We start from the raw sequence: 22682 nt of genomic DNA, 5'->3' as shown, positions 1-22682 counted from the left end.
GGACCCTACCACTACCCCACCACTGTCCCTGGACACCTGCAAGTGGGGAGTCTCATGCAACAGGGAGGATTTTGAGGAGGAGGAGGAGAATGTGCAGCAGGCAAGTGGAGAATCCGTTCTTTCCAGCAGCCAGGACCCAGCCAGCAGCCAGGTTGCATTCAAGCAACATTCTGTCTATATCTTTCTGTGTTAGCCTCAGGAGAGTAATATCATTCATGGTCACCTGGTGGAAATAGGGAAGTTTTTGTAAGGGAACAGTAAAAAGACCCCATTCATGCTAGGCTGTTTGCACTTGGCTAAAAGGGATCATCCCGGAGAATAGCCACGCAGTGAGGTGGGGGGAGGTATGTGCTGCACATCCACCCAAAAACCTCAGCCCCTCCTTTTAAATGTGAAACCCAACTGGTATTGCTTGCTATGGGAAAGGAGGGCGCTGCAGTTTGAAACATTTCCCACACATTATGAAGGCGTAAGAAGCCAACCCCGCGTACCCTTTGGCTTACCATGACTCCCTGGAAACCAAATTCTGTTGCCCAGCCATGTGTGATGTGTCACCATACCGGCAGGCACTCAATATAAAAGGCAAAATGTGACCTTGTACCTAAAGCATATGTGCTGTCTACTGTGAATTGCTTGATTCACTGTGAAAGAGTCTCCCTTTTGTTCTCAGAAATGTATCATCTCAATTTTACTCTCCCTTTTTATCCCCCCGGAGGTGTAAATGTTTCTATGTTCCCCCTATCATCTCCGTCCCTGACGTTATCGCAGATTAGAAGGCGAAAAAAATGCACTCGCGATGACATGTTTTCCAAGCTCATGCAGTCTTCCCACACTGATAGGGCAAAGCTTAATGCATGGAGGCATTCAGTGGCAGAGGCCAGGAAAGCATTAAGTAACTGCGATAAGCAGAGGCAGGAGGCGATGCTGAGATTAATGCGGGAGCAAAAGGACATGATGAGGCATCTGGTGGAGCTGCAGGAAAGCCAACAAGAGCACAGACCCCCACTGCATCCATTGTGTAACCACCTGCCCTTCTCCCCAAGTTCCATATCCTCCTCATGCAGATGCCCAAGAACATGGGGGGGGAAGGCTCTGGGCACCCAGCCACTCCACTCCAGAGGATGGCCCAAGCAACAGAAGGCTGTCATTCAAAAAGTTTTGATTTGTAGTGTGGCTACAAATCAAAAATGTGGCCTTGTCCTTCCCTCCTCCTCCACCTGACACAGGCTACCTTGTCAGTTATCTCACTTTTTTTTCAATTAAAGAAAGAATGCATGGTTTCAAAACAATAGTGACTTTATTTCCTTTGCCAGCTGTGATTGAAGGGGGGGACGGTGGTTGGCTTACAGGGAATTAAAATCAACAAAGGGGGCAGGTTTGCATCAAGAAAAAACACACACAACTGTCACACCATAGCCTGGCCAGTCATGAAACTGGTTTTCAAAGCTTTTCTGATGTGCAGCACGCCTAGCTGTGCTCTTCTAATCGCCCTGGTGTCTGGCTGCTCAAAATCGGCTGCCAGGTGATTTGTCTCAACCTCCCACCCCACCATAAAGATCTCCCCCTTACTCTTACAGATATTATGGAGCACACAGCAAACAGCAATAACAATGGGAATATTGGTTGCACTGAGGTCTAACCTAGTCAGCAAACAGCGCCAGCAAGCTTTTAAATGTCCAAAGGCACATTCTACCACCATTCTGTACTTGCTCACCAAAAAGTTGAGCTGCTCCTTACTACTGTCCAGGCTGCCTGTGTACAGCTTCATGAGCCATGGGAGCAAGGGGGAGGCTGGGTCCCCAAGGATAACTATTGGCATTTCAACATCCCCAGTGGTAATTTTCTGGTCTGAGAAGTAAGTCCCTTCTTGCAGCTTCTTGAACAGCCTGGAGTTCCTAAAGATGCGAGCGTCATGCACCTTTCCCGGCCATCCCACGTTAATGTCGGTGTTGATCCACCAGTGCTTGCAGCACCATTGAAAAGTACCCTTTGCAGTTTACGTACTGGTTGGCAAGGTGGTCCGGTGCCAAGATAGGGATATGTGTTCCATCTATCACCCCACCACAGTTAGGGAACCCCATTGCAACAAAGCCATTCAGTATGACCTGCACATTTCCCAGAGTCACTAACCTTGATAACAGAATGTCAATGATTGCATTGCCTACTTGGATCACAGCGGTTCCCACAATAGATTTGCCCACTCCAAATTGATTCCCAACTGACCTGTAGCAGTCAGGCGTTGAAAGCTTCCACAGGGCTATTGCCACTCACTTCTCAATTGTCAGGGCATCTCTCATCTTGGTATTCCTGTGCTGCGGAGTGGGGAAAACCAACTCAAAAAGTTCAAGGAAAGTGGCCTTACGCATGCAAAAGTTTCGCAGCCACTGTGAATCATCCCATACCTGCAACACTAAACAGTCCCACCAGTCTGTGCTTGTTTGCCAGGCCGAGAATCAGCATTCCACTGTATCAACCGGCCCCACTGCCACCATGATGTCCCAACTGCCACAGCCCGTGTTTTCAGGAATGTCTGTGTCCATGTCCTCCTCACAATCATCCTCGTGCTGGTGTCTCTTAGCCAGGTTTTGCACATACTACAGGATAATGCACAAGGTGTTTACAATGCTCACAACAGCAGCAGTGAGCTGAGAGGGCTTCATGCTTGCTGTGCTATGGCGTCTGCACAGGTAACCCAGGAAAAAAGGCGTGAAATGATTGTCTGCTGTTGCTTTCATGGAGGAAGGGAGGAAGGGAGGGAGGGAGGGGAGATTGATGACATGTACCCAAAACCACCCTTGACAATGTTTTTGCCCCATCTGGCATTGGGAGCTTAACCCAGAATTCCAATGGGCAGCAGAGACTGCGGGAACTGTGGGATAGTGCACCGCTCCGTGAGTCAATGCTAGCCATGGTATTGAGGATGCACTCCGCCGAGTTAATGCGCTTAGTGGGGACGTACACAATGGACTGTATAAAATCGATTTCTAAAGATCGACTTCTATAAAATCGACCTAATTTCGTAGTGTAGACATACCCTTAGTGGTTCTCTGTTTTTTTTTTTCCTTCAGAGCTCGGTGGCAGGAGAGCAGCGGCTGCTGGCTGTGTGCCCAGCTCTGAAGGGAGTGCTGCCACCCGCAGCAGCACAGAAGAAAGGGTGGCAATACATCATATACCATGCCAGTGGTGGTGGCACTGCCATCAGAGCTGGTGACCCGGCCAGGTGCCGCCACTCTCCAGATGCCAACCCAGTGCTTAATTTGTGCCAGGGCTGAGCTCCGGCACCTCTTTCAATACAAATTTACCACTGGGGGGAGGCAGTGGTCCCTCGGGTGGTGGGGCGCACAGGGAGCCCACAAGGGCCAGGAGCAATGTGGGGATGCCAAAATACAAGTTTACTCAGGTGCCATTTTCCCTAAGGCCAGCCCTAAAAGTCAGCATGGATTTGTAAAGAACAAATAATGTTAAACCAATCTAATAGCTTTCTTTGGCAGGATAACAAGACTTGTAGATGGGGGGAAAGTGGAAATGTGGTATATCTTGACTTTAGTAAGGCTTTTGATTCTGTCTTGCAAGACCTTCTCATAAAGAAATTAGGGAAATACAACCTAGATGGAGAGAGGTAGGGAGTGGGCAGGGAAGGGAGCTGGTTTGGGCATGCAGGGCTGCCACGGGCCTCTCCCCCAACCCCAGAGCTCCTGCCAGCGGGGAGAGGCGCCTCTCCCCCAGCCCTGGAGCTGCTGTTGGTGGAAAGAAGCACCTCTCCCTCAGAGCTGCCAGTGGGAAGAGGTGCCGGAGCTGCTGCTGGCGGGGAGAGGGCTGGGGGGAGTCCTCTCGCCCCAGCTCCAGGGCAGCCTGCACCCCAAACTCTTCATCCTTGGCCCCACCCCAGAGCCCTCACTCCCAGCCAGAGCCCTCACATCCTACACCCCAACCCTCTTCCCCAGCCCTAAGCCCCCTCCCATACCCCAAACCCCTCATCCCCGGCCCCACCCAGAGCCTGCACCCCCAGCCAGAGCCCTCACCCCCCTGCCTGCACCCCAAGCCCAACCCTCTGTCCTAGCCCTGAGCCCCCTCCTTTGCCCCAAACCCCTTATCCCGGCCCACCCCAGAGCCCACACACCCCCTGAACCCCAATCCTCTGCCCCAGCCCTGAGCTCCTTCCCACACTCCAAACCTCTTGGCCCCACCCCCACCACACATCATCTCCATATTGGTGCACATAACAAAATTCATTTTGCACATGGATATAAAAAATTAGAGAGAATATTGGTTATCAGTGGTTCACAGTCAAGGTGGAAGGGCATATCAAGTGGGGTCCCACAGGGATCAGTTCTGTTCAATATCTTCATCAGTGATTTAGATAATGGCATAGAGAGTACACTTACAAAATTTGCGGATGATACCAAGCTGGGAGGGGTTGCAAGTGCTTTGGAGGATAGAATTAAAATTCAAAATGATCTGGACAAACTGGAGAAATGATCCAAAATAAATAGGATGAAATTCAAGAAGGACAAATGCAAAGTACTCCTCTTAGAAAGGAGCAATCAATTGCACACATACCAAATGGGAAATGACTGCCTAGGAAGGAGTACTGCAGAGCAGGATCTGGGGGTTATAGTGGATCACAAGCTAAATATGAGTCAACAGTGTAACACTGTTGCAAAAAAGGCAAACATCATTCTGGAATGTATTAGCAGGAATGTTGTAAGCATCACACAAGTAATTCTTCCATTCCACCCTGCATTGATAAGGCTTCAGCTGGAGTATTGTGTCCAGTTTGGGGCACCACATTTCAGGAAAGATGTGGACAAGTTGGAGAAAGTCCACAGAAAAGCTACAGATATGATTAAAGGTCTAGAAAATATGACCTATGATGAAAGATTGAAAAAGCTGCATTTGTTTAGTCTGGAGAAGAGAAGAGAAGAGAAGAGAAGAGAAGAGAAGAGAAGAGAAGAGAAGAGAAGAGAAGAGAAGAGAAGAGAGTGGGGGGCGGGGGTATGATAACAGTTTTCAAGTACATAAAAGGTTGTTACAAGGAGGAGGGTAAAAAATTGTTCTTGTTAACCTCTGAGGGTAGGACAAGAAGCAATGGACTTAAATTGCAGTAAGGGAGGTTTAGGTTGGACATAGGAAAAACTTCCTAACTGTCAAGGTAGTTAAGCACTGAAACAAATTGCCTAGGGAGGTTGTGGAATCTCCATCATTGGAGGTTTTTAAGAACCCGTTAGACAAACAGCTGTTCTAGTTATTACATAGTCTTGCCCCGAGTGCAGGGGACTGGATTAAATGACCTGTTGAGGTCCCTTCCAGTCCTACATTTCTATGATTCTTATTCCCAATGCTAGCCAATTGGAAAATAGTAGACAACTTGTGTATGATAGATTCAGAGATAATCACGATTAAAATCACTGTAAAAAGCACATACAGACCCCAGTCCTCAGTACCTGATCTCGCTGCTTTGCATTTCCTCAGCAGCTCAAAACAGCTGGAAATTTGCTCTAAAGGGGAAGCCAAAAATTTGCTCTGATAGGGTTTATCTGGACTAGAATTTAAAAGTGCGTTATTAGAATGTGCAAAGTAACTTCTAAAACTTTGACATAGACAAGATAGTGTAGACTTTAACAAGTGTCAGCCTGTTAAGTTGAAGCTCTGGGGAAACTTAGGTTTCAATTTAACCAGCTAGCATGTGTTGATGTTGTATTGAAGGCAAACCCATAGAGGAATCCTTTCATAGCTTTGAGCCAGCATAGGGTTAGTCAATAAAATATAGAGTGAGTCTTCTCTTTTTCTGTTCTTTTCCATTTTAGTTAGACAATTATCTGTAAGGGTGGTGATTGAATTACTGGACACATAAATGGTATATTACCAATCATAGTACTGATTGAAGGAGCTGACACATTTTGTAACCTGGGGAATTATTCTATACAACCACTTATGTTTTCATAGAGAATTTCTAAACTGCATCCAATAAAAAAAATTGACTTGCACAAGATGGCTGAGATTTTCTAGGCTGCTTTAGGGGTCTGGATGCCCAATTCCCATTAGAAATTAATTCAGATCTGGTGCCCATATCCCTTAGTTAGCTTTGAAAATCCCACCTGATATGTGTGCTGTCTTGCAATGGCAATATCTTTTTTCATTTTCTGTAGGATATGTAACAATTTAAGAACACTTTACCCAAATCCTTTTCACATCCCACTGTCCAAGCAATTCGGTTGTGTGCTGGGAATCTTCTCAGGAGCTGTGGGAGAATGGAATCCTTGCCATTTGCCAACCTACTGGGCAGCAATAGAACTGCCTTTCAGACACTACTCGATCAGCAGGGCTGGGGTAGCCTCTGTGCTGAATATGTCCCATATGTGTTGGGGAGGAGTCTCTTGGATCTGTATATTGCTTCCTTCCCCTCACCTGCCTGCAAAGCTCTCTTCTGCAGAGGTGCTCTGAAAGCCACCACAGATCTGTGCTTCTCAATGCTCAGGAGATATACACGCCCTCACGTGGACTCCCCAGATTCTGCCCCACCAGTCTCTGCTCAGCAGAACCTTACTAGGGCCCGCCTTGCTTGGGGATTTTCTCCTAAATTACAGACTGAAATGAATATGGTTGCCATACTGAAAAGGTTGAAATATATTTGTAATGGTACTGTCAGAGCCTGCAGGAATGGAACCATAGGGATTCTGAGCAGCCGATGCTTCAGCATCACCATTGGAAGCTCAAGCTGCGTTTCCACTGACGGACCCTCTGAAGCTAGAAACTGCAGGAAGTACCACCCTACCGGACCTTAGTGGTGGTCCCTCACAGCCCACTGATGGGCTCATCTTGGTATATAAATCAGGAAGCCATCATGGGGAGCTGTCTTAGCAATGATGCAGACTACCTGCCTGCATCTCTTCTAAACCTTACCTTGATTGAACCTTGACTCTGGCTCCCAACCTGGCTCGACCCTGACTCTGCTACTTCCCTGCTGTCTGTAATCTGGTACCTGACTCTGACTTCCAGGTATCCTGACCCAGCTTGGTTTGATCCTGACCCCACTACTCACCTCTTGGTGACATGATAACTGACTGGTGCACACAGGCCTCCCACAGCCCAGCTCTGACAGGAAATTGAAAAATTCTTGTCTAAGTGTCAAACTTTGCTTTCATTTCCAGGAAGAATATATATTGTATCGAGTACATGCCATGCAGTCCAACAGCTTTTGAACTAACTTTATATGGATTATCTAGGAAGATGCACTGTGAATAACTTTTTGAGTAAAATTATGGAGATCATGTCATGAGAAATTTAAACATATAGCAGATTGTTCATGCAAAGTTCATATTCCTTCATTTTACCAAATTTTTATACAATTTATTTGTTCTGAAGGATTATTAAAAACTTGCTGTTCATCTGAATTGAGACATTCTGCATGAACAGTAGCACAAGTACGTCACAATATGTCCAGAGAATTCAAAGACTTGAATAGTCCTTTACGCATAATTATTTCTTTTGCATGGATATGATTGCAGATGGGTTATCAGACTGAATGCCTTCTTTCTAATGACATAGAATAGAGAGATTATATATAGCTGCTTTAAAAATCAGCCATTCATTAAATGATGGAATTGTTTTTGAAGCCATAATATAGTAAGTAACAATTCTGTAAAAGACAAAGCTTTGGTAATAAAAGCCTCATTTCTAGTATAATTACAGAGTTTACCAAGATGACATGGGGCTAAAGAAGTTCCTGAGATAAGTGCCTTAGAATAATTCTCCGTTTTCAGAGGATTTTGAGATAATCTCCTAAATAACTTGCAATATAATTCAATAAGGGGACAAACACTCAAGCACATTTTAAGCAGAGCTCAGCTGAAGAGAGGAAATAATAATAAAAAAAGGGCAGCTAGTCATAGCCACTATGAACTTCCTTGCTTTGCAGACTCATCATTGTCTGTAAAGCCAAACACGGTTCCTAGGCCAGGGTCAGGGTTTAATGGGACTGAGTCAAAAGTGCAAAAGTGAGATCCTCATTCCATTTTTTTCACCAATCTCCACCATTTGCCATCTTCTCCTTATTTATTTTTAACAAACTTGTTTAATAAGCATTTCTCAAAATAATGTTTTTAATTCCTGTAACAGTTCTGTAACCATTATAATAAATTTTGATCATTTTCTTTTATATTTCAAATATATCTTACCAGAAGATCAAAGGCGAAGTAACAAAAGTAGGGGCAACAATGCAGGTGAGTGAGTGAGTAACTGAGGTATAGAGGGGCAGCAGATAAGGCCAGTAAGAAGCTCCAAAAGTATCCCGTCCATTATAGCTTCCACTCTAGGAATCTGGTTGTTGAAGTAATTAGTACACAGCATCAATGCGTACTCCACTCCCCCATATTCTCACTCTCTTAGCAGTCAACCTCATTCTCTTAGCAGTCAACCTCATCATGGCTTATGCCACTCATGCTTCAGTCACTTTTTCCACAGAAACCACCATTTCTGCAAAAATCCACCTACCCACTCACTTTGCCAGGTTGGCCACCCCCCACACTTATTCAGATCACTTACTTTTCAAGTCACCTCACACATACCACCACCATTACCTCTTATCTCACTCTTCAGATTCCTGTGTAAGCAGTGTCAGGATGAGCTCCACCCTGACATCTGGTGGTGAGGTGTGGCAAGTTGTGGAAAAGAACTTCAGGGGCCGATCTCATTTGCATAGGCACACCCACCACGCCTAGAATGAGACCATAGCTGCCCAAATGGTCACTTTGGCTGCTGTGGGATCCCCAGTGTCTCTGTTATTGGGGCAGGAAGAATAAATTGTTATTACCCTGATTATGGGAACTGTGCTTGGAACTGTACGTGGCCTTTTGTTATGATGGAGGGACTCACCATCAACTAAGTAGCACTCGCTAGGCAAGGGTCCTGGTTCTAAAACTGTGTGAATGGAGAGAGGCTGGGGACAAGTATTAATACTTGGTGGCATGGGCCCCTTGGTGAGGGCCTTACATGCTAATTGCACTTCCTCCTCTCTCCACTGTGGAATATCAGAGCTAATTTTGATTTCATTAGAAGTCTAGTTATAGGCTGCTGAGCTCATTTTGGGCTGACAGTGCACCAGCACTGGGGCTCCCCTACTACAAGCTGAATTCACCTAAGAGCTGGAATCACTGAGTGTTGTGTTAAGTAGTGGGGGAGCCGGAAGATATATTGTGGAGCAGTTGGCGGGCCGGCTGGTGGAGCAGTTTGTGGATGGCAGGAGCTGCTTGTGGGCCGTGGAGCTGAGCGAAGGAGTTCGTGGGGCGGCTGGCGGAGCGGAGCGCAGCTGAGCAAAGGAGTTCGTGGTGCGGTCAGCTTCAGATCATGTAAGGTGCCTCTTACCCCCGTCCCATTTCCACCCAGGTTGGGAGGTAAAGCTCCGCAGATAAACTTTCGAACTCTGGGGCTGCCCTGACCAGGGACAGAGACTTTTGGGGCATTGGACTTTTGGGACTTTGGGTGATTTGGGGTTGCTGGACTCAAGAACCAAAGGGAAAAGGGCATGCCCCAATTTGCTTGGGGTGGGTTTTTGCTCATGGGTTTTGTTATGAATCCTGTTGGTGGTGTTTCCCAAACATAATGCCACATTGTTTCTCTCTGTTATTAAAAGGCTTTTGCTACACTCAGACTATGTGCTTGCGAGAGGGGAAGTATTGCCTCTTGGAGGCGCCCAGCGGGGGTGGTATATATTTGTCCCAGGTCACTGGGTGGGGGCTCGAGCCGGTTTGCATTGTGTTATTGGAATGGATCCCCTAGATATTGAACCCGGCCCTTGTTGCTGCCAACTCTGACGGGCAGAAGGGTTACATTTTTGGGGGCTCATCCGGGATTGCCTGGGTCAGTACCCCTCGCAAGCACCTGTTGAGTGATCCACTACATTGGGAAACAATTTATATTTTTTTGTTTGTGCTTATATTTTGAGGAAATTACTGTTTGTATAATGGCTAATATGTCAGGTTTGTTGGGCCCTGGCTCAGCAGCTTCTAGCTCAGAGGCTGCAGCCTCGGCTGATGATTGGACAAAAGCTCTGGGGCAAACATTGGAAAAGGTTGTGCTGCCCCATGCTGAGTCAGACTCTTGTCGTAAGTTAAGATTATTTGCTGGGGAGGAGGAGTTTGAACCCTGGTTAGAGCATACCACTGAAATGCTGCAAGAGTGGGCCGTACCAGATGCAGAAAAGCGAAGATGCCTTATAGAGAGCCTTGGCGGCCCAGCATTAGATGTGATTCGCACCCTGAAGCTCATTGACCCTGGGGTCAGTGTGGAGGACTGCCTAGAGGCCCTTGAACACAACTTTGGGAGCGTAGAGGGCCCTGAAGACAGCTACTGTAAGTTCCTTAATTCCCGACAACAAAAGGGCGAGAAGGCTTCAGCCTACATACAGAGACTGGAGAGACTGCTTCAGAGAGCTGTCATGAGGGGAGCAGTGACTGCTGAGCAGATGGATCAGACCAGACTGGCTCAAATTGTAAGAGGAACTCAGTATCAGAACCCGATTCTACTTCATCTCCGGCTAAGAGAACGACGGGAACATCCCCCAAGTTACTCCCAGCTGATAAAAAAGGTCAGAGAGGAGGAAGAAAGGCAGGCTGCCAGTGAGTTTTGGGAAGCCCAAACATCGGAGCCAGCCAGCACAACACCACTGCAAACGGCCAGTGTACTGATGGTGAGCACCAGAGAGGAACTTGCCCAACAAATGCAGGTCCTGGCGGAACAGATAGCTGAGCTGCAAAGTACCGTTGACCGAGTTAAGACTTCCAGGAATAAGAAGCCTCAAACTGTGGTGATTGAGAAGCCCGCACTTAGAGCCACCATCCCCCCCAGGCGAAGGGGGAAAGGTCAATTCTTCTGCTACCGATGTGGTCAGGATGGACACAGTGCTGCCAAGTGCCGTAATGAAGAAAACCCCTCCTTAGTGTATGGAAAGCTGAGGATCAGTTGGGAGAGATCCGGTAGCTGCCAGAGGGTCTGGGGACGGGGACCCCCCAGGTCTACAGGGTTTGAAGATTCCCCCAGAAAAGACTGTCCAGCTGGGATCCCTGCAGGACTGATAGGGCCTCGAGCAGAGGTCACGGTGAGGATCGAAGGGGTGGAGTGTAAAGCAGTGCTTGACACTGGATCTCAAGTGACTATTATATTTCAGTCATTCTACCAACAGATGCTTAGGCACCTGCCTATACAGCCACTGACTGGCCTTGGCCTGTGTGGCCTCAGCATGGATGAATACCCCTATCAAGGGTATGTCATAGTGCACCTGGAATTCCCAGAGGAGGTTGCTGGGGTAAGAGAAGAGGTAGACACAGCTGCCTTAATATGCCCTGACCCTAAAGGGACTTCTGATGTGTCTGTGCTGATAGGGACCAACTCCAGTCTCTTCAAGGTACTCGCGGATTACTGCAGAAGGCGGGCTGGGGACCAATACCTGAATACCCTGATGATCCATACGCTTTGTGCTGAAGCCTATAGGAAAATTGAGAGTGCTAAAAGGGACACATCTGAGCTACCGCTTGGGGCACTGAAGTACGCGGGCACAACCCCCTTAGTAGTGCCTGCAAGGACGGAGCAAGAAGTGCTTGTCATGAGTACCTGTCTGAAAGGCAGTAAAGGGATGTTAGCAATGATAGAGCAGCCGATGGGAGGAGAGCTCCCTGAAGGAGTGCTGGTCCCCAGTGGAGTCATAACCCTACCTGCTGAAGCCCAGGAAAGGGTGACTATACTGATTGCTAATGAAACGAGTCGTGATGTTGTTGTGAAGCAAGGACAAAAGATAGCAGACCTCTTTGAGCCTGAGTCGATTGTAAAACCCCAGTGTGAAACTCAAGTTCCAACAATAGACCCAGCAAAGTTTGACTTTGGAGATTCACCAGTGTCCGAGGACTGGAAAGATCGCCTGAGGAAGAAACTTTGTGAAAGATCCAAGGTGTTCTCACTGCATGAGTGGGATGTGGGACGTGCAAAAGGAGTAGAGCACAATATCAGACTACATGACTCTCGACCTTTCAGGGAGAGATCTAGGAAGATTGCTCTCTCTGAGATGGAAGATGTGCGACATCATCTTCAGGAACTGGCTGCGAATGGCATCATTACAGAGTCCCGCAGCCCATACGCCTCACCCATTGTGGTAGTCCGCAAAAAGAATGGGAAAATCCGGATGTGTATTGACTACCGCACCCTAAACAGCCGTACTGTGGTCGACCAGTACACTATGCCTCGAGTGCAAGATGCCTTAGACTGTTTGCTGGGAAGCCAGTGGTTCTCTGTGTTGGATCTTCGAAGTGGATACTACCAGATCCCTCTGGGAGAAGAAGATAAGGAGAAGACAGCCTTCATCTGCCCATTAGGGTTTTATCAGTTCGAACGCATGCCCCAAGGGATTTCTGGAGCACCTGCCACCTTTCAATGTCTCATGGAGAAAGTTGTGGGAGACATGAATTTACTGCAAGTGTTAGTTTATTTGGATGACCTGATTGTGTTTGGAAGAACCTTAGAGGAGCATGAAGAAAGACTTCTTAAAGTGCTTGATAGGTTGGAGGATTATGGTCTGAAGCTTTCAATTGACAAATGCCAGTTCTGCAGAACCTCAGTGAAGTATGTGGGTCACATTGTGTCCCAAGAAGGTGTGAGCACTGATCCTGATAAAATAGAAGCACTCACTACATGGCCACGTCCAAGTAACTACAGAGAACTCAAGACCTTTCTTGGATTTAGTGGCTACTACCGCAGATTTGTGAAAAACTATGCTACGATTGTAAAGCCTCTGAATGATCTTACCAGGGGACATCAGTCCAGCAAGAACAAATCTAAGTCCAAGAATAAGGGGAGGTCCCCAAAGCCTCCTGTGCAGAGACACAATGGCCCCTTTGCACCATTTGGGCCACGGTGGGATGAGAGATGTGAAAGGGCTTTTCGAGAAATCATTACTTGCCTAACTCATGCTCCAGTCCTAGTTTTTGCTGACCCAAGCAAACCATTTATCCTGCATACTGATGCCAGTTTGGAGGGTCTGGGAGCAGTCCTGTACCAGGAAGTGGAAGGCAAATGTAAACCTGTAGCCTTTGCCAGCCGAGGATTGTCTGATAGTGAAACTCGCTATCCCACCCACAAGCTGGAATTTTTGGCCTTGAAATGGGCCATCACTGAGAAATTTCGAGACTACTTGTATGGTGCTCAGTTCCAGGTGTGGACGGACAACAGTCCACTGACTTATGTGTTAACAAGTGCTAAGCTGGATGCTACAGGGCAGAGATGGGTGGCTGCCTTGGCTAGCTATGAGTTCAGCATTCAGTACCGATCAGGGAGAAGCAATGTAGATGCAGATGCATTGTCCAGGCATCCGCAGGCTCCAGAAGTTGCTGTGATACCCACAGATGGAGTGAGAGCTATTTGCAGTGTGAGTCGCCGAGAGCCAGAGGCCCGTGAGGGCCTTCAGGGATGTGTTGCAGAAGCTTTGGGCCTGCCCCCTGAATGCATGCCTTCTGCTTCAGTGAACTATATTGCATTAGACCAATCTCCTTTGCCCATGCTCAATGCGGCTGACTGGCAAGAAGCCCAGCGGCAAGATATTGACATTCGTGATACACTACTTGCCAAAAGGGAGGGGCGAAGCCCAGCTGCGGTTGTCCCACCTAACCCGGAGGGTAAACTACTATTGAGAGAATGGACCAAACTAAAACTGATTCAGGGAGTGCTACACCGAATGACCACTGACCCTTTACAAAAACAACGAGCACAACTAGTACTGCCAAAAAAGTACAGAGCCCTGGCCATGAGGGCCCTGCATGATGACTTTGGGCATTTAGGGATGGAGAGGACCCTGGAACTTATTCGTAGTAGGTTCTATTGGCCCCGAATGGCTGAAGATGTTCGCAGGAAATGTGAGACTTGCGCTCGATGTGTTCAAAGGAAAACTCTGCCCACGAGGGCTGCATATCTCAAGAACATCACCAGCAACAAACCTTTGGAGTTGGTATGCATTGATTTCTTGTCTGTAGAGGTAGACAAGAGGAATGTTGGGAACATTCTAGTAGTGACTGACCATTTTACACGGTATGCACAAGCATATCCCACACGTGATCAGAGGGCCACCACCGTTGCTCGAGTATTGTGGGACAAATATTTCTCAGTCTATGGATTCCCGGCTCGGATACACTCTGATCAGGGGCGGGATTTTGAGAGTCACCTTCTGAAGGAGGTGCTGAAGATAGCAGGAATTAAAAAGTCTAGGACAACGCCTTATCACCCCCAAGGTGATCCTCAGCCAGAGAGGTTCAATCGAACCCTATTAGATATGTTGGGAACTTTGCGACCAGAGCAGAAGGCAACCTGGAGCCAGCATGTCGCATTTTTGGTGCATGCCTACAATGCCACAAAGAACGATGCTACGGGAGTCACCCCATATCTCTTGATGTTTGGGCGAGAACCAAGATTACCCATAGACTTCTGCTTTGGTGTATCAGAGGATGGAGATAGCTATGAAACTCATCAGCAATATGTATCCCGACTAAGAGAAAAGCTGCGGGATGCTTATCGCTTAGCTACCGCTGCGGCTCGGAAGAACGCAGACCGCAACAAACATTGATATGATGCTAGAGTGCGTTCGCAGGAGCTCCAGCTGGGGGACAGAGTCCTGCTGCGAAATTTGGGTATTGCTAGCAAACACAAGATAGCTGACAGATGGAAGGCAATACCTTACCTGGTGATGGAAAAGCTGGGAGATCTGCCGGTCTACAAGATCAAACCTGAAGACGGTCCAGGGCAAATAAAGACGGTGCATAGAAACCTTTTGCTCCCTGTGGGGGAATTGGTAAGCACCCCTTATGAGATGGGCCACGGCAGGGCCGCCGGGCAGAACAGAGGTGCTAGACCAAAGCCGCCATCCAACACAGACAGTGGGCCCCCTGCAGCTAACTTACCCCTATTCTGCACATCTGAGAGTGAGTCTGAGGAGGAAGACACAACCCTGGTGTATCCTGGGATGGAGACAAGATTTCAGTCTCGATCAGCTGAACCAAACGAGAGTTTTCCCTCTTCCGCCCTAAACCCAATGGCGGAACTATTTAGGCCCCTTTCTGATACCCCGGTGCTGCTGATGAGACCCCCCTGTGATGACACACACAGGTTATTGGACAATGGGGACAGACAGGTAGAGGATGTCCTGGGCACCTTGGACCCTCCAGCGTTAGAACTAGGAGTGCAGGGGCCTGCTCCAGTAGCCGAGGGACCCTCCAGGGAAGCCTCTCCATCCGTCACTCAAGAGGATGTTCCCCCTACCTCGGCAACAGAGATTCTTAATAGACGAGACAGGGTGATAAGACCAGTGAAACGGTTAACTTATGATGCACCTGGGGTGACTAGTGAGGAGCCAATACATTTAGCACACAGGCTTGTGGAAGCTAAAGTGGGCTTCCTGAGGCCCTTTGGAGGAAACCAATGAGTTGGTATAAAGGGAGTGTGATTTGTCGGGACGACAAAGTCTCGGCTGGGGGGAGGATGTAAGCAGTGTCAGGATGAGCTCCACCCTGACATCTGGTGGTGAGGTGTGGCAAGTTGTGGAAAAGAACTTCAGGGGCCGATCTCATTTGCATAGGCACACCCACCACGCCTAGAATGAGACCATAGCTGCCCAAATGGTCACTTTGGCTGCTGTGGGATCCCCAGTGTCTCTGTTATTGGGGCAGGAAGAATAAATTGTTATTACCCTGATTATGGGAACTGTGCTTGGAACTGTACGTGGCCTTTTGTTATGATGGAGGGACTCACCATCAACTAAGTAGCACTCGCTAGGCAAGGGTCATGGGTTCCAAAACTGTGTGAATGGAGAGAGGCTGGGGACAAGTATTAATACTTGGTGGCATGGGCCCCTTGGTGAGGGCCTTACATGCTAATTGCACTTCCTCCTCTCTCCACTGTGGAATATCAGAGCTAATTTTGATTTCATTAGAAGTCTAGTTATAGGCTGCTGAGCTCATTTTGGGCTGACAGTGCACCAGCACTGGGGCTCCCCTACTACAAGCTGAATTCACCTAAGAGCTGAAATCACTGAGTGTTGTGTTAAGTAGTGGGGGAGCCGGAAGATATATTGTGGAGCAGTTGGCGGGCCGGCTGGAGTGCCTTGCGGACCGGCTGGTGGAGCAGTTTGTGGATGGCAGGAGCTGCTTGTGGGTCGTGGAGCTGAGCGAAGGAGTTCGTGGGGCGGCTGGCGGAGTGGAGCGCAGCTGAGCGAAGGAGTTCGTGGTGCGGTCAGCTTCAGATCATGTAAGGTGCCTCTTACCCCCGTCCCATTTCCACCCAGGTTGGGAGGTAAAGCTCCGCAGATAAACTTTCGAACTCTGGGGCTGCCCTGACCAGGGACAGAGACTTTTGGGGCATTGGACTTTTGGGACTTTGGGTGATTTGGGGTTGCTGGACTCAAGAACCAAAGGGAAAAGGGCATGCCCCAATTTGCTTGGGGTGGGTTTTTGCTCATGGGTTTTGTTATGAATCCTGTTGGTGGTGTTTCCCAAACATAATGCCACATTGTTTCTCTCTGTTATTAAAAGGCTTTTGCTACACTCAGACTATGTGCTTGCGAGAGGGGAAGTATTGCCTCTTGGAGGCACCCAGCGGGGGTGGTATATATTTGTCCCAGGTCACTGGGTGGGGGCTCGAGCCGGTTTGCATTGTGTTATTGGAATGGATCCCCTAGATATTGAACCCGGCCCTTGTTGCTGCCAACTCTGACGGGCAGAAGGGTTACACCTGTCTCTGTAAAACCAAGGGTATCGTCTCTCCTTTTTATCATAGGACTGGGGAGAAGAAACCAGTAGTAGGAAGGCCTGGGATTGTCTATCAGGCATGCTGAGAAAACTGAGGTAAAGGCTGTCCTTTCTCTCTTCTCTCCTTGCCCAGGGAGGAGAATGACCTAAGGGTTTAGTCAGGCAGTGGGCATGTAATACTTGATGCCAATGACTTTCTATCTCTCTTACCAGGTCCAGGCTCATACCCTATTAGTCTGTTACAAACCAGGGAAAGTGTAAGGAAAATGGAAGGGCCAGGCTGGAAGAGGATTCAGCTTGATTTGCTCTGCTTCTGCTTGTATGACATGGCACTCGTCAGAAGCTACCTAAAGCCAGTTTTGGCCACTTTTCAAACTTGTCAGAAGTTAATATGCAAATGAGAGTCTCCTATGATATCTAATTTGAAATATAAGTGAGATATTAGACTACATGTCTTACACTTCAAAGTGGTGTATGTTATCAGGAACTAAAGAGCTCTGATAGATTATGAAATGCTGAGTGGTCCAAAGATTATTGAGACAGTGATTGGGATATACGACATTTCCAATGGGCAAATCCTAGACTTGTAGGGCTAAGTTTGTTCTGGTGGGAGATCCATCACAAAAACTAAACAAAACAAAAAACACCTAAAAATGGTGTTAAAAAGAAACTATTAAAGTTTACAAAGGTAGATTTTAACACTAGAGGGAGCTGTTATCACACAGAATAATATGTTTAACTTTTAACCCAGAATAATGGTAATATTTTTCTTGATAACAGGATGTATGAAGAAACTCATAGGATTCCAAAGATTTCTGGCAAAAGTTATTTATGTGATAAGGTATGTTATTCTGACCGGGCCAATGGATAACCAGTTTATTAAACTTGTTTTCTTTCTTTCTCTCTTTCTAAAATATATTCAGTCTATAGTAATTGTCTTTACATAAAATCATTTGAAATTTGAAAACAAGCAAGCTGAATGGACAAGCTACTTTTGTGTGTTTATACAAAATAACAGGAGTGACAGCATCTGCTGTAGTTAAAGTTTTTTTAAAAATCATTCCAACCCTATTTTCAGTCTCCCATAAATATCTGAAACTTTAATCTTTCAGGTTGAAATTTTCCAAGCTTGGTCCCTATCCTAGGGTGAATGTTTGAAGAAAAACAGTGGAATGTTTGAAGAAAAACAATACAGTTGAGTACAAGGAGAATGAAAAATCTTGCTTCCTTTTTTAAAATAAACACACTTTCTAATAATCACAGTCAAGGTGGAAGGCAGCACCACTACACCAATAGATATTATATATCTCTCCTGGAAATTATTATACTTTGTTCTTGAAATATACAGAGAGTATAGCTCTATTCCTGCAGTTGGATCCAGGCAGTTAGATCTTTGTCTGCACTGACTTTACTGGCCTATGACCTCAGTGGGGCTCCAAGAATCCATTTGCAAGACTGTAACCTATATTTCATATAGTTCAGTCTATATAAATATATGAGGGGTAAAGACCTTTCAGGGAGTTCAAGGATGCCCTCCTTTGGGAATTTATTTATTTATTTTTGTACCAGACATTTGGTTCAATCTGCTCCATTCCAAAGACAAACTAATAACTCTTCAGACTTTTTTTAATGAGCTCCACGAAAAAAGGTATCTCTGGCAAACAAGAGGTGGGCTCCAACGGAGGCAGCTAAGTCATGCCAAACCTCCCTTCTGTTTGATTATGGAGTTTTAATGAGGAGCACCCCCTGTAGCACATCACCAGTGTTGTTTTGGAAGTGAATATGTGGTGAAATTATATCGCTAACATTAGAAAAATGAGTCTTAAAGTGAGGGTTCAGTGTCTAGACAACTTGAAAACACTGATGGAGGAAACCCAACAAACTCAATACATCTATTAGAGCTGGACACAGCACAACAAGGGATGAAACATAATCAAACATGAATATAGTATATTTTTGGTGTCATAGGCTGTCACGTAATAGCAACCTTTATGTTCATGAATTTTTTATTCATTCTTTCATAGGTCTTCCACAGGGAGAACCAATTGGATACTAGACTAACAAAAAAAATAGTAACCAGACTCCAATGACCTGTTTAACCCTGAATGTGAGGAATGAAAAGCAGCAGCCTTCTTGGATAGGACAGTGCTTCAGGTATGGAAACACTTTCTTCTGTTGGTTCTTGCTTTCTTTCCTTCTGAGTTAATAGATCACTAACAAAAATTGTCAAGACACTGAGTTGATCATGTTATCTAGATAAAACTTTGTTCCAGCAGTTTTAGAAACAGATACGTTATTAGAACCACAATAGCTAATTTTTTGTCATAAATACTTAACATAAATCTAAATAAATTGAAAATGTAGTAATTTAAAAGTCATATTATCTTAAATGAGAATGAGATTTGTAATTGTTTACCAATATTTCACTCGTCTTTTTAAATATTGTGTCAGCTTTCATGGAAGTAAACAATATTCTCCTTTCTTTATTCCATTGAAACAAAAATATTTCATTCTAAAAACAGGGTTCTAATGTATCTCAGTGATAGGGTATAGGATCTGGTACTAAAATAGGAACTGTGCCTATCTTTATCTTTGTTAATAAAGAAACTTTAACTTGCTCTAGAAAACTGGATTTGACTGTTTTTAATCATCTAAATCTATTATTATTATGATCATATTTTTATAGGTTAACTAAGAGTAAGTAGGCAAAACTCCCATTGATTACAACTGAAGGATGATCAAGATGACTTTGTTAGTGTCTAAAAGTTTGCACAGCTGATCAAGTTCTTGAAAATTTAGTGACAATAACAAAATATTAAAAACAGTGCTTTGTGAGAAAGTACAAATTATGTTAGTTTGCTGTCCTTTAAAGTAAGATCCATCTTAATTTACCATTGTTTTTTGCCTCTGCTGTGGTGCAATGTATCCAGCTTAGGGTAATGGAATTTTTAAATCGTGTTGTAGGTCAGTGACTTCATATTGTTGTCTGGTTATGAGAGGTTTGATAATGTCAGTGGGCCTTATCCTTCTCCCATTGACTCGAGCATGAGCAGGATGGGTCCCAATGTTAGTGTCATGTTAAACTTGTTACAGCCATAGGATTCTTAACAAATGGAACTGTAATGCAGCTAGTAAATTAATATTTTAGGCCTGAAATAACATATTCCTTAATGGTTAATTTTTTAGTATGTTCAATTCATTTAATGGGTACTTTTGCACCATGACATTTATTTCAGCTGGATGTTTGAATTTCAGTAATTCACAGGATCTTGAACCTTGCTTTTATTTATTTGAATAAGAAATCATGAAAAGAAATCATAAATGTAAATAATGTTTCCTTAAGGAAATCAAATAGGTTTTGCCAAAATTACGTAGTTTAGTTTACTTTTGTGTGTAATCTTGTGTAACCTTTTGACCAACATGATGTTTGGTTTTTTTGGGGCGGGGGGTTTGTTTGTTTTTAATAAAAAGAAAAGGAGTACTTGTGGCACCTTAGAGACTAACCAATTTATTTGAGCATGAGCTTTCGTGAGCTACAGTAGGTTAGTCTCTAAGGTGCCACAAGTCCTCCTTTTCTTTTTGCGAATACAGACTAACACGGCTGTTACTCTGAAATTTGTTTTTAATGGCATGCTTGCTCTTATTTTACAACTGAATACAGATAAAGAGTTTGAATTTGTTACAAAGCTGAATCTGAACCAAAATGCGGCCTAGTAAATAATATATGAATAAAGGCCAGATAATGTTTCTAGCTCAGCAGTGAGAAGAGAGAAATGGCACAGTAGTAGTTTTAGTTTACACACTAATCTTTTAGTTCTCAGAAATGTTTATCTCCAAAGCATGCCCACAACTCACTGTAGATATTTCTTATGGTTATAGTCTGCTGTGATCAGAGCTTTGTTGTGGCTGTTCTGTTGTCAAAGAGGCAGATCTTTCCCTCAACACCAAATCCAAGTATAGGTGCCAACAGCATATAAAGAAATTCTTCAGGTATCAGGAGCACACCTCCTCATATGCTGCGAAGTGGTAGTGGAGCCACTCTGTGGATGGTAGTTTGGCGGCCAATTCCACCTGCAGGAGGAATGAGGTAATGGCTGATTGATCTGCATAGCAGTGCATCCAATGACTAGTCTACATTTAACCCTCATTCACGCCATGCAACTGAGGGGCCCTGTAACAAATTTATCACAGACTTCTTATAGTATAATAATTCTGGCAGAATTCATAAGACACAACCATGACATCTGAAGGTGAGACCCTACTTTCACTTCAGCTTTTCACACATATAAGATTACTATAGAAGGTTAATTTTATAATATAGTCCATTGGGCTCAGTCCTTGGCCTCTGGTCTAGTCACTTTGTGCTGCTCAGGAAGCAAAAAGTGGTCAGAAATCTGCTCTAAAAAGGGTGACTTGGGTGATATAAAGCTAACATCCCATTGAAAGAAGCCAATGCTCTTAGTGGAAGGTTCAATTATACTTGCAGGACTTGAAAGAGAAGGGGAAAACAAACTAACCAATTATCCTGAAATGTCCTTTTACTCTGTTCAGGCCTGATTCTGCATGCATTGAAGTTAATGGGAATTTTGCTAATAATTTAATTGAGAGCAGGTTCAGGCATTTTATTTGGGACATTCGGCACCTAACCCAAGCATTTTTATTTTGGGGGGGCCATTTTGAAAATCACTTTAAAATAATGTATTTTGGGGGAGAGGAAGGGTCTGTGGCTTTTTTGGAAAGGTATATGCTTTTTCAAATTTACTTACATGTAAAATAGTTTAGAAAGTAACTTTACAAACTAATTAAACCTTATTCAAATTAACAATAAGAAATATTATCCCTACATCTGCAATCCCTGTTGTTCTTTTTTTCCCCCTCAGTAGTCTTGGTAATGCACAGATAAGATGGATGAACAAAGGCAACGGGCTTTATCCACATCAGGAGAAGCACTATATGCAATTCTGGCTCTGGAGAAGGGGGCAACACATGAAGAAATTAAGAAATCTTACAGGTATTTAAGAAGTGTCTAAAACACAGGCAACAAAAATGTTTTATGTCACAACAGCATAGGTTTTACTGTGCTGCAATATTATATGTACTGTCCAGGCAACAGATCCTAGAAACAGCAGTTTATTCAAAGAAGTGTAAATCAGGAGTAACTGCACTGAAGTCCATTGTTGCATATCTGAATTTAATAATGATTTGAGATCGTCAAATAACAGGCTCAAATGTAATTATTTAATCAAAGATTAATACAGCATTATGCAGAATACTGAAAAAATAGATACATTACTACCTTTGGTGCAAGGTAAAGAGATGGTCTCTGTGTCTCTCTTCTCTGTAACTGGTGAGATGCTGGCAATCTAATCTGCACTCCAAAGTAACTTCCCAACCTTCTATCCTTTTATAGGATATGAGACAAACTCCATTTTGGAGGGGAAAATACTTTCCCATCCTTATTTTTATCATATAGTCTGTTTTCCTAATTACTAATGGAATGTCTTTTATGGTCCACAGTTTACCTGACTGATGAGCAAAAAGGAATCTCTAATCTGGTCATAAGTACTAACCGCTATGACAATTGACAGTTCTTAATGAGTTAAAAACATCCTTCAATGGGGTCATTATTTCATCCATTACAGAACCCATCTGCATTAAGAAGTATCCCTTATCAATCATTCGGTTTTGCTTATAACATACTTGTGCAGACGCTTTTTCATTAGTTTGGGGGGTCTCTTCCCTGGACACCTGGACTGCATTAAAGTCAGAGTAAATAGGGTTAAATTATTACACACATTCTGTTATTGAGTTCATTTTCCCGTCACCCATTAGTTTCAACTGAAAGACAAAGAATGTTTTAGTTTCAATAGAGGTAGGACACTAAACGTATCAATACACAACATAAAA

General features: G+C 44.9%; 1 protein-coding gene across 1 annotated transcript in view; it reads left to right on the top strand.

Moving 5' to 3' along the window:
* Nucleotides 1-21661: 21661 nt before the first annotated feature.
* Nucleotides 21662-22682, top strand: part of DNAJC5B (DnaJ heat shock protein family (Hsp40) member C5 beta) — a 33450-nt gene continuing 32429 nt past the window's right edge. Inside the window, exon 1 of the mRNA XM_048840811.2 lies at nucleotides 21662-21786. Within this exon, the coding sequence (XP_048696768.1) occupies nucleotides 21680-21786 (107 nt within the window). The 5' untranslated portion in view covers nucleotides 21662-21679. The remainder of the gene's footprint in view (nucleotides 21787-22682) is intronic.

The sequence above is a fragment of the Caretta caretta genome, chromosome 2 (assembly GCF_965140235.1).
Source record: "Caretta caretta isolate rCarCar2 chromosome 2, rCarCar1.hap1, whole genome shotgun sequence".
In the NCBI taxonomy this organism is placed as follows: domain Eukaryota; kingdom Metazoa; phylum Chordata; order Testudines; family Cheloniidae; genus Caretta; species Caretta caretta.
The sequence above is the reverse complement of the archived record's forward strand: the minus strand, read 5'-3'. Positions and strand labels throughout refer to the sequence as shown.